The 12,411-nt window shown below is 37.1% G+C and overlaps 1 protein-coding gene across 1 annotated transcript in view; it reads left to right on the top strand.

The window, feature by feature from the left end:
- The window catches only part of LOC127447517 (collagen alpha-2(IV) chain-like), a 137,617-nt gene that overhangs the window by 104,332 nt on the left and 20,874 nt on the right, over nt 1-12,411 (top strand). Inside the window, exons 9-28 of the mRNA XM_051709449.1 lie at nt 543-578; nt 695-748; nt 3,166-3,201; nt 3,364-3,405; nt 3,533-3,601; nt 3,738-3,782; nt 4,042-4,095; nt 4,174-4,209; nt 4,312-4,356; nt 4,467-4,527; nt 4,717-4,824; nt 6,412-6,564; nt 7,548-7,619; nt 7,849-8,000; nt 8,127-8,199; nt 8,637-8,743; nt 9,486-9,669; nt 10,420-10,455; nt 12,053-12,127; nt 12,219-12,317. Coding sequence (XP_051565409.1) covers nt 543-578; nt 695-748; nt 3,166-3,201; nt 3,364-3,405; nt 3,533-3,601; nt 3,738-3,782; nt 4,042-4,095; nt 4,174-4,209; nt 4,312-4,356; nt 4,467-4,527; nt 4,717-4,824; nt 6,412-6,564; nt 7,548-7,619; nt 7,849-8,000; nt 8,127-8,199; nt 8,637-8,743; nt 9,486-9,669; nt 10,420-10,455; nt 12,053-12,127; nt 12,219-12,317 — 1,537 coding nt within the window. The remainder of the gene's footprint in view (nt 1-542; nt 579-694; nt 749-3,165; nt 3,202-3,363; nt 3,406-3,532; nt 3,602-3,737; nt 3,783-4,041; nt 4,096-4,173; nt 4,210-4,311; nt 4,357-4,466; nt 4,528-4,716; nt 4,825-6,411; nt 6,565-7,547; nt 7,620-7,848; nt 8,001-8,126; nt 8,200-8,636; nt 8,744-9,485; nt 9,670-10,419; nt 10,456-12,052; nt 12,128-12,218; nt 12,318-12,411) is intronic.

Raw genomic sequence — 12,411 nt, 5'->3', positions numbered from 1 at the left:
TCAGCTAGACTGTTAGGTGCTTGAGAAGTGCTCGACAAGACAGCCACATCTATGACAAGTGCTACAGGAAGTGTGGGGTGAAATGTGAGTATCTGGACAAACTGACAGCTAGAATGCCAAGGATCTGCAAAGCTGTCATTGCTGCATGTGGAGGATTTTTTGATGAGAACTCTGAAGTAGTTTAAGAAGTTCTGAAATTTTTTTTCCAAATTGTAATAGTAATTTTTCATGTTATTAATGTCCTGACTATACATTGTGATCAGTTGAATGCCACTTTGGTGAATAAAAGTACCAATTTCTTTCCATAAGAGCAAAATCTGTACAACCTTTGGCCACCAGTGTACAAGAATATACAATTCTACTCATGGACATCTAGTTAAATTGCTGCTAAAGGCTTAAAAAACAAAACCATTTTCAAAGATTTGATGCCACTAAACTTGCAATCTTTTCGGATCGGTGCAAGCTGACTCCCAGAAATTGTATATTACTTTATAAGTCATGCAACTGCAAATATGTTCTTATCATTTTCTTTCATATTACAGGGAGATCCAGGACAGTCAGGCTATGAAGGGTTTATTGTAAGTTTTACTGTATTTTATCCTTTTGTCTTGTTACAATAGAAAATGAGTTGTCATGGATGAAAAGTTGGGGAGAAATCATGTGTTTTATAAAACATCTCATTTAAATTTCACAGGGACCACCTGGAAACCCAGGTTACATAGGACTGCCAGGAGAACAAGGTCTTTTGGTGAGTTAATAATCATATACCTATTGAGATTGCGCTGCAGATTGCTGCTTCGTTGTGGAGCTCTCTAGCATTTTTGTTACTTTTGTTTGTTTGTCATTTTTTTTGTCACCCTTTCCCGTTCAGTTTTACCAGTGATGAACTGCTGCTTATTCAGCAGAGCATACCTGATAATTTTTTGCAGATGTTTGATTATTCGGACGTTTTATAAGACATCTTAGTTAGAGGCGCAGCGGTGCTTCTACAAGCGATCCAAAAGACGCACGTGAGGGGAAGCGAGCCTGCATGCTTGTGAAGCTTTGACAACGCGGCTTTAGGACTCCACTGCCGAGTATTCATCTGGTGAATGTCCGCTCCCTCGCCAACAATCCGGACAAACTGCTTCTGCTCACTCAAACAAATAAGGACTTTTCTAACTCTGGTGCTCTATGTTCACGGAAACCTGGCTGAATGATGCCATCCCAGACAGTGCGTTTCATCTGCCGGGCTTCTAGCTGTTCAGAGCGTATCGCATTGCGGAATCATCGGGGTAAACGAGAGGCGGTGGATCATGCTTTTACATCAACGGAAGTTGGTGAACAGATGTAACAGCATTGAAGAAGATGTGCTGTCCTAATTTAGAAGCGCTCTTCATCAACTCTAAGCCTTTCCTTGTTCATTCTGGTGAGGGATTATACATCACTGGATCCCTGCTAGACCCCCTTCAGTTTGCTTACCAAACAAACAGGTCTGTGGATGATGCTGTCAATATGGGAATGCATTATATCCTGCAGCACCTCGACAGACCTGGGACTTATGCAAGGATCCTGTTTGTGGCCTTCAATACCATCATGCCTGATCTTCTCTCAACCAAACTGACCCAGCTCTCCATGCCCACCCCAATCTGTCGATGGATCACAAGCTTTCTGACAGATAGGCAGCAGCTAGTGAGACTGGGGAAACTCACACCCGGGACCCTCACTATTAGCGCTAGTGCTCCTCAGGGATGCGTTCTCTCTCCACTGCTCATCTCCCTGTACACAAATGACTGCACTGCAAAGCACCCCACTGTCAAGCTCCTGAAATGTTCAGATGACACCACAGTCATCATCCTCATCCATGATGGTGACGAGTCTGCATACAGATGGGCGGTTGAACAGCTGGCTGTCTGGTGCGGTCAAAACAACCTTGAGCTGAACTAATTCAAAACAGTGAAGATGATAGTGGACTTCAGGAGAAATCCCCCTGCAACCCCCCCACCATCCTGAACAACACTGTGGCAGCAGTGGAGTCATTCAGGTTCCTCGACTCTACCATCTCTCAGGACCTGAAGTGGGACATCAACATAGACTCCATTGTGAAAAAGGCTCAGCAGAGGTTGTACTTCCTTCACCAGCTGAGGAAGGTCAACCTGCCACAGGAGCTGCTGACACAGTTCTACTCAGCCGTCATTGAGTCTGTCCTGTGTACATCTATAACTGTCTGGTTTGATTCAGCCAGGACTGCTGAGAGGATTATTGGTGCCCCCTGACCCCCTGCCCAAGACCTGTGTGTCTCCAGAGTGAGGAAACATGCAGGTAGAATCACTCTGGACCCCACACACCCTGCCCACTCCCTCTTTGAACTGTTGTCCTCTGGCCGGTGCTACAGAGCACTGAGCACTAGGACATCCAGGCACAAGAACAGTTTTTAGCCTTTGGCCATTTTCCACATGAACAATTAAACTGCCTCAGGACTCCTCCATAGTGCAATAATGTAAATACATACCTCATGTACATATGTAAATTCACATATTTAATTCAATAACTATATATACCCCTACCTTGCACATATATTACCACTTGCACATGTACATACAGTATGCCATTCTGTAATATGTCCTATTATTTGTATGTCTATTTATACTCTTACCTTGTTTTATATTCTGTTTCACTGTAATGTTCTGTGTGCACTTGTTTCTCCTATCACCAAAAAAAAAAAATCCTTGTGTATGTGAGAACACTTGGCAATAAAGCTCATTCTGATTCTGATTCTGATATGCACAACAGAATTACGCTGGTTGCTTTATTTTAAACCTAATACCTCTTCTTCTTGATGACTTATCTATAGTCACTGGTCTCTGAGTCTGTGGAAAAGTTACTAGTGTGTTGTTTCTTAGTGTTTTCCTTTGCTTGGTTCTTAGTTTTTGGTCCCTACTGAAAGACTAGCTTAACAAGCACGCAATTCCCATGTTGGTCTAGGCTGGTTTATTCTGATTTAATGCTGGTCTACCAGCATTTTTTTCATGTTTTCCACCAGCAAACTATGCTGTGGTTTATGGCAGCGGTGTCTTATATTTTTAACTGTATTATACTGTGTTAATTGCCACTGTACTGAACTGTGGTACACAGTATGCTTTTTAAATGTGTACTATAAATAAACCTTTTATTATTTTTCTTTAGGGTCCCCCTGGTTTTAAAGGCTCGAAAGGACAAAAGGTGAGCTGTTCAAAATTGAACAACGATTTTATCCATTTTCTAAAAGATTTATCTGCAAACTGAAACTTTTCGTAACAGCACAATTATCTATGGTTCCTTCTTAGTAACTTTGATAAATAGGCATCTTCCAACTGATGTTGTGCATGTGTTGCCACTATACAGGGTGAAAGCACTAAGATATTACCAGGAGTCAAAGGAGATCAGGTGAGAGAAATGTTCTGTGGCTCATACTAATGTCAAGAGTTATGATTGGATAAGAATGTGTTATCAAATATGATGGTCTGTAAGCTGTGCTTGTTTTACTGAGCTGCATTTCATACACTCATTACAGGGGGAAGTTGGAGAACCTGGCCAACCAGGACCTTACCAACACACCAGGCCACCCCCTGCAGATTTTCAGGCAGGACTTTTATTGAGTTTCTAAAAATATTACAAATTGATTTGCTTTCACAGGGTTTCATTTTATTTAATAGCATAAGAAGTGGTCTCTCTACTTACATTTTTATCTCTTTAATTTTCTGGGTTTTCTTTCACAGGGTAGAAAAGGTGCAACAGGTTATAAAGGAGAACCAGGAGATGTGGTAGGTGGCATAAAAGCTTTGTGAACATACAGTAAGGTTGTATATACTTCATTAATTTACATGAACTAACAATGAACAATACTTTTACAGCACATGTTAATCTTGGTTAATGTTAGTTTCAACATACACAGTACTAATACATTTTTTAAATCAAAACATTGTTGACATTAGTTAATGCATTATGGATGAACATGAACTCAGTGAATTGGGACTTTAGGGATTTTTTACATGATAATCGTTTCTTTGTTGATTATTACAGGAATTTCTGTCACCTAAAGGAGAGGATGGTGTTTCTGGGTTTCCAGGGACACGGGTATGAACCCATGCAATCTGAAATCACTCATGCATAGCTTATGCAGAAAATGTAACCAGTTACTATTACTAATTTCAGGGAAGCCCAGGATTAAAAGGCTGGCCAGGACTTATGGTATACTTTTTATTTTTTTATTTTTTTATCTAAATTTAACAGCAATTTATGCTGTTTGTGTCTACTTTAAACCTTTCTTAATGTCTCTCTCCATTTCTACAGGGTGACAAAGGACAGCCAGGTTTCCCAGGAAATACTGGCCGCAAGGTTATAAATGCTTCCCTATGTTTGTTTAGTGCTATTTTATTCTTGGTGTCATAATTTATGATTCAATCTGGATGATGGGCTGTATTGCCTAAATGTATATCTTTCGATAGGGGGACAGAGGAGAAACCGGAGAGCTGATATTCACAGAACGTCCATATTACGATGCAGAAGGTACTATAAAGAATGCCTTTTTGTATAGTATTTATTCATAATTTAAATAGCACTAAGATTAAGCCAGTTTAATATTACATCTCCCTATTTTTAAGGTTCATCTCCTCTTTAAATCCTAACGTAAATTTCATTACCTTAAAATATTTTATACTCTCTCCATCTTTCTCTCTCTTTGTTGTGGTCATATAGTTGGTCCTCCAGGACCTCCAGGAGAGCGTGGCCCAATAGGAAATCCTGGTCCTATGGGTGATAAAGGACTGCCAGGTCTCCCAGGCCCCCCTGCTTCTGAACAAACAGGTATTCCATGAGAGGCCCTAATCTGACCATTCTAGGAACAGATCACCCACAAATGAAAATTCTGTTATGTCACTCCAAACCTGTATGACTTTCTTCCATGGAGCACAAAAGAGGTTTAGCAGAATGTTGACACTACTCTTTTCAACACAATGTAAGCATACAGTGACCATGGGTGTTCAAATCCAAAAATGATATAAAAGTACCTTTAAAATAAATATATTCCACACTATTCCAAGTCTTCTGAAGTTTTATGATAGCTTATGACTGTGTGAAGAACAGAACCAAATTCAAACCTTCAGTGGCTCATCTTTGAATATTTGCCAGTGTGGGATATGATAGCTGCAATGAAGGGAAGGATTTTCAGCAAATCATGCTAGTAATAATAATAATAATGTGTAATTCAGCCTATACTTATTAAAGTACACTAAACTATGTTATGAAATAAGATCATTGAAGTATATTACTTTTAAGCATACTGAATAGCATTTTAAAGTGCATTGACTTTAAAAAATCATTTCTAGTATCACATGATAAGTTTACACGATGATCAGGTACACTTTTGTTTAAATGTGATTCTTTAAAGAACACTAAATAATTATTAATAGATATTGATATAAATGTACACTGAAAAAAATATGTGTTGGATTTACTTAAATTATATATGTAGCATTTTTGTATCACACTTTTTCATTAAATACAACATGGTCATTTTATGTCAGCATAACTAGAAAATCTTTGTTAGATGAACACAAATGTATCCATTCACTAGCAACTAATAGCATGTTGTTTCAAATTAACTTAAATGTTATTGTTTCTGCCTAATTTAATTGGCTCAAAAGAAAATAATGAAAGAGGTTATGCACATTCACATGCGCAAGGAAAAATTACATGGATCGAACAGGATCCAACTTCACCAGAGGGAACACTAATCATACTAATTGTGACTTTACACAAAACAACTAATTACAGATAAACAACATCAATAGTACAAAAAAAGCTAAAATCTCTATGAATTCTTAATAACAATTAATTAAATGCCCCAATAACTTCCTTTTGACCAAACAAACATGCTAAAATTATTCACGCGCAAGGGCTTATAGGTATTTCCCACAACCTCAGTAACAGTTCTGTATTTTATCGTTTGAGTTAGTAGTACTTAAAATCTTAATTTTATGGATTTTTAAGCCAAAGAAGTTCAAAGAACTCACAATTATTTTTTTATTTTATGTATCTTTCTAAGTTCACCTTATAATTCATATTTTGTGTTTTACACATGAATGCAAATTAAGATAAAAATGTTATAACTATGTATGTTTCTGAGTAAAAACTATTTATTTTCTTACGTTATGGTTGGTTTTGTGTGTATGTGTACTTTCAAAATAATATTCTGAAGTTGACATCAGAAAAGTGCACTTAAACATGTTAAGACACATACTAATAAAAGTGTTTTCACCTTTCAGAAATTTTTTAAAAATTAAAATTCATTTAAATTACACTATATTACCTGGAAGTATCATAAAAAAATAAATAAAATACATTTAGGATTTCAGCTACACATTCAAAACAAGTGTACTTCTTTTTCACAAGGGACATTTGATCTGTGGGGCCCAGAGGGACCAAGGGGAACAAAAGGAAAGAAAGGTGAAGCTGGAGAACCTGGTACACCTGCCACTCAGCCCGGCCCACCTGGCTTTGTTGGGCAGCCTGGAGTCCCTGGACCACCTGGACCCAAGGGATCATGTAAGTCTGTTCATTAATTACACTAAAGGTTTGCCAGAATTCAGAATTTAAAAATTCACTCCCGTTTGGATTTGGAATTTGAATTGGCCAAGCCACACAATATGTAGAATTGGAATTGGAATTAAAATGACTAGAAGAGGAATGTATGTTTTTGGTAATCAAAGAAATTCAAGTCACACAATACTTGGATAAACACAACAAAGGACTTTCATTAGTCCTATACAACATCAAAATAGGCAAGAATAGATAACTTCTCTGTTGTTATATTTAAGCTTTTCATGCTTCATGTTGTTTAGCTCCATTTTTAAAGACTTTGGGCTAAATAAGAGCATTCTGAGAAGTTATGTGCATGTTCTTTCACCATGGTGAAAAAAAAGTAAATTTATTAAATACTAAGAAACCCATATAACTAAATACATTTCTATAACAGATATTTTAAACATTAATTATTAATATTATCTAATTTTTCCATCTGTTATATGATATCATTTTTATGGGTAGTTCATGCTGACAAATGCAATGTATTATTAAAAATGACATTTTGAATTTCATTCCATTTTAATTATTCTTCTTTAAAATCAAATTCTGCATCCGAATTGCTACTTCAATTAAAATTCAATTCAAATACAGCCATGAATTGGAATTTAAAATGCATTCACAATTTCATACTAAATGGCACACAGACCTGTTATACTTATCAACTCTCTTTTCAAACATACATTTTTCTGGTGCAATATGCTAATCAAACATTTTATTAAAACAGAGCTCTATATTTGGTAAAGTAGACATAAATTATGTACATTTATGGAAATACATAGGAATATAATTAGGAAATATAATATTCCTAATATAATTAGGAAATACTAAAAGTTGTAACTTAATATTACCTTTCCAATTGATCTGCTTAGTTTTTGAGTAATACTGAATACTTCTAAAAAGGTACTGAGGTCTTTATTATTGACTATTGATATGTCTTGATGCAGTGGAAGAATATTTCAAAGGGGCACCAGGACCCCGTGGACGTCCAGGAAATGCAGGAAAAAAGGGACCAAAGGGTAAGCCATTGCCAACCAGTTTGCTTAAGTAATGAGTGCTGATGTTAATGTACCATTTACTGTAAGTACTAATTGTATGGCCAGGTTTAGATTTTTAAAACAAGGTCGTTTTGTCGTGTTTTGTAAAAAAAAAAAATCTGGTCATTTTTCAGAGCATTAAAAAGAGGGTTTTTTTTTCAGTCTTTGCTAATGCTGCTGTATTGTCTATATGTTTTTATAATTTGACCAGGTGACCATGGGCAGTGTGAATGCCAGATAAAATCTTCCCCGCCTGGTGCTCCGGGCCCTCCTGGTGAGCTTGGTGACTTTGGCATGGCAGGCGAGTGGGGTCAGCAGGGTGATCAAGGTGACCCAGGACCCAAAGGGGATGAAGGTGTGCCTGTAAGTACACTGTTTGATTGAGTTCTTTACCATGCCTTGTTAAGGTCACATGGGACATAAACATATTTTTTTTCTATTCCTTTTGCTTTCTTTAAAACATTTGCAACCACTTTTTCATATTTGAAGGGTTTTCCTGGTGCTCGAGGGGAGCCTGGACCCAAGGGGAGAAAAGGAGAGCTGACCACAGCTACAGTGAAAGGTGCAATAGTCATTCATTATCTTACAGATTACAAAAATGTAATAAAGCTGATGGTTGAAAGGGTGTTTTCAATGTTACGCTACTTCCTCCCATCCAATCTTAAAATGTGGAGACAACTACTGTATAAGTAATCATTTGTAGGTTTTTAATTCATATGACGTGAGTGTCTTGGAAATTACTGTTTGTTTAAGCATCCCGACACAGCAACATTGCCTCAACCAATGATGTGACTTTGGGGTGGGACAATCTGTTTTTTGGGGGGGTTTTACAGATGGAAGTGTTCGGGAAACCTGTTTGAAAACATTATTTTTGCAATTCCGTTTGGTGACGCTAGTGGCACAGAAATTACAGACTTCAGCTTTAAAAGAATAGTTAAAAGACAGGAGGGTGTACTTAAGAAAAATATTTCTTATTTTGGCTATGCTCTTAAAATGTAGGATTACCAGGTGACCCAGGTGACCCAGGTGCTAGTGGTTACCCAGGAGAGCAGGGGAGCCCTGGGCGTATTGGAGAAGATGGTGCACCTGGTTTTCAAGGACCTGCTGTGAGTCTCAAACACACCACTAATCAGAAGGCAACAACTGTGTTGTTGTGCATAAATTATGTATTACGTAATGTAAAAATCAATAAAGAGAAATAAATGTTTGATCTATAGATATACCAGTTTCACCTAATGCATTTATAATACATTAATTCAGAGGTATGTCTAATAAGGAGGTCTATAATACTTGGAAAGAGCGTTAGCATTCCCATATAATGAAATTATTATACATTTAGTCAGAATATATGCCAACTTTTAACTGGACGTCATTTAAGTCTGGTTTACACTACATGACTTTAATCCAGATTTTAGCACCGATTTTTAGTCGGGTCAAGTTGGTGCCTCGCAGCACTAGTCGGGCTAGTCAGTTCCAGTCTGCAGATTTTGGGAAAGTCAGAGTCTGAGAAAATCATGTAGAAAAATTATGGGTATTGACTCCGATTTCTTACTGTGGTGATGGGGGCGTGGCCGAGCGACGTCTGTGGAGAGCTGTGGAGAGTTGTGAACGCATTGGTTCGACTTGACAGTTGGGTAGTGTGTGATCCCCAGTTGTTTGGTGTGTGATGCCCAGTTTTTGCCTGGTATTTTTATAATCTGTTCAGATTTTAAAAGTTGTGTAGTGTAATCCAGACTTAAAAAAGCTGGTATAGTTATCCCATCTACCAGCAGGGGATATCTGGACTAAGCTAACCAGCTAAAATTGCCCCACTGATGTCTACATATATACTCATATATATTCCTGCAGGGAGAAGGTCCAGTAGGGGAGCCTGGAGAGAAGGGTTACCCAGGTCGGCCAGGTCTCCCAGGTCTAACAGGCCCAGCCGGGGAACCTGGTCAAGTTCTCGGAGCAACCAAAGGTACAAAGGGCCTTCCTGGAGATGAAGGAAGAATTGGTACTGATGGAAATCCAGGGTTGCCTGGCACTCCAGGTATGAAAATATATTGATATTCCTTTCAATTTGTTCTACTCTTTCACTTTTTCTATGGCATATAGTGAAGTACAAAATTCTGAGACCACTAGTGGAAATGCTTCTGTATTGCATTTTTCTAATTTAATTTAATTTGTATCATCACAAATCATATCATATCAGATAAACTTTTTGTGTAAAAAGTTACATTTAGAATTTTAAAGGAATATTCTAGATTCAATACAAGTTAAGCCTTATATTAAAAAATAATTTAGACTCGTCCCTCCTTTTCTTTAAAAAAGGCTAAAATCGAGGTAAACAGTGAGGCACTTACAATGAAAGTGAAGAGAGGCCCATTTCAGGAGCAATTTTATCACACTAAAATCATGTTAACACACATATTGTGGCTATACTTTTAAAACAGTGAGTATTTTACCGTTTACGGATTGGCCCCATTCACTTCCATTGTAAGTGCTTCACTGTAACCCAGATTTTTTCAAAAGTCAAAAGTAATTTTGCTGTAATCAAGATTATGCAACTTTTGTGCTAAAGAGTCATTGGTGGTCAGGGTAATTGGTCAATGGTCACTGGTCAATGTCACAAATATGCTTAAATTTGATAAGTGATCTAGAAATAGTGTGGAAATTGAAATTCTTCTTCTTTATTTTACATTATAGTTTCTACTTCGTAAAACTTTCCAGGTTAAATCCCAGATTTTCAATGTGGTCTTCTAATTTTGACCCTACTATCTATTTTATATCTGTTTTACAGGGGACTGTAGCCCAGGAGAGCAGTGGAATATTGCAGGTAGATGGATTGTTGGAATCCCTCAAATCTACTACAAGATCTCTCTCCTGTTTTAGTACTCCACCACAGTCAATCCAGAATGCATGGTCACTAATAACCATACTTCGGCATTATTATTAACCATTAACCATTTATTTTTATTTTATTATTATTATTTTTATTCTTCTTCTTCTTATTATTATTATTATTTTGCAGGCACATTTTAATAGTTCTTGCAAGGCAACACTGTATTGATATTCCTCAAACATTAGGTTAGGATCTAAACGCTCTATTAAACGTCTGCAGTTGATTAAGAACGAACTGCTATAGACTCCTTTCATACTTTGTTTTGTAGATTATTTAAACCTTAGGTTTGTTGTCTATTTTTATTTTTTGTAAACTTTATACTTTTAAAGAAATGTATTAGATTAAATTTGAAAATCTCCCTTTGGTTGACATTGATAGAATGTTCAGCATTTAAAATGTAACTGATGGCGATGGCGCAATCATATTTGCATAGCACATATTCTGATTTGGTTTTCTTTCTTACATCTATTTGCATAATTAATTTGCATACTCTCTTGCCTTCCTTGCATATATTTAACTAATTAATACAGCCACTGTTACACTGCACAGTGGTGCAACGCTGTGTTCATCTTGTGTCAGAATTACTTTTATTATGAGATGGCAACTCTGGGACTGTACTTGGAGCTGTTCATGTCCTCAGACTCAGGAATTACTTGTTTCTATGGCAACGCTCAATGCCAAAATGTATCCACGTTAGTTGTTGATGACAGCAAACTATTTAACTACTACTAATTATAACAATTCACTATTTTTGCTCTATACTGTATGTTCTTGCACAATGTTTATGAACAAATAAAGCACACCAAGCAACACTGGCTATAATGGAATGGCAAATCAAACAGAAAATATGTACAGTTACCTTTAACTGTTGATTCTTACATATTCAGGTTTGGAATGCTGAAGTGAACTGAGGAAGGGTAAATGTTGCCACTGGTGTGTAGAGTTAAATATAAGACTATATATAAAATAAAATAAAAGTATTATTTTGCATTCCTATTTACCCCAACTGCAAAAGAAAAAAATCCACTTTTACAATAGCACTCAAAAGAGTGAAACATGTCAAATTTACTGTAACTTGCTCAGCAGCTGTACTTGAAACCCCACCCCAGCAGTGTTGACTAGTTGCTATTATATATATATATTTTTTTAAATTAAAGCCAGGGTAATATAACGCAAAGTATAGTTATATAATTTTACATTAAATTATTTTAAGATTTAAAAATAAAGGAGTTTGAGTTTAAATTAAGGTGGAAATACATCATCACAGACTGTAAAAAGGGCCAATTTTGTTTTTTTTACATGACATCACAGTCAAGAAAGAGAAGACAGAGCTTTCATAAAATACAGAGTACTTGTAATTACGAGTTCAACCCAGACATGAATGTTTTCTACTTCAACTTGTTACTGTTTGTACATGATATGAACACAGCAGAACATTTGTAACTGTATAATTCTAGAAGCATATTGTATAATCGTGGTCTTTTATTGTCCATCATGAAATGTCTTCTGTTTTCTTTGATGTGTTTTTCAGGGGAGTGTTTTGGACTCCCTGGGCCTCCAGGAGAAACAGGGCTGCCTGGCCTTACTGGGTTGGACGGATTTCATGGTAGTTTATTTGAACCTTTTCAACATAATAAACTTCTTGTAATTCTTGTCTCTCTGTTTAAATTATGCCCTCCCACCTCTGTGTGTTCTAGGAGTACCAGGTCCCAAAGGCTTTCCGGGTCTTTCTGGAGAAGATGGGGCCAAAGGAGAGCAAGGTGAACCAGGAAGAGGAGGTCCTCCTGGACCAATGGGTAAGCTATGGTATGGTTGCCTGCAGGGCTGGCCTGTCTAATTGTAAAGGTGTTATCGGTGGACGCCTTTGGCAGCAACATGCTAGAAGGGGCC

This window comes from Myxocyprinus asiaticus, chromosome 10, assembly GCF_019703515.2.
Source record: "Myxocyprinus asiaticus isolate MX2 ecotype Aquarium Trade chromosome 10, UBuf_Myxa_2, whole genome shotgun sequence".
Classification (NCBI taxonomy): Eukaryota; Metazoa; Chordata; class Actinopteri; order Cypriniformes; family Catostomidae; genus Myxocyprinus; species Myxocyprinus asiaticus.
The sequence above is the reverse complement of the archived record's forward strand: the minus strand, read 5'-3'. Positions and strand labels throughout refer to the sequence as shown.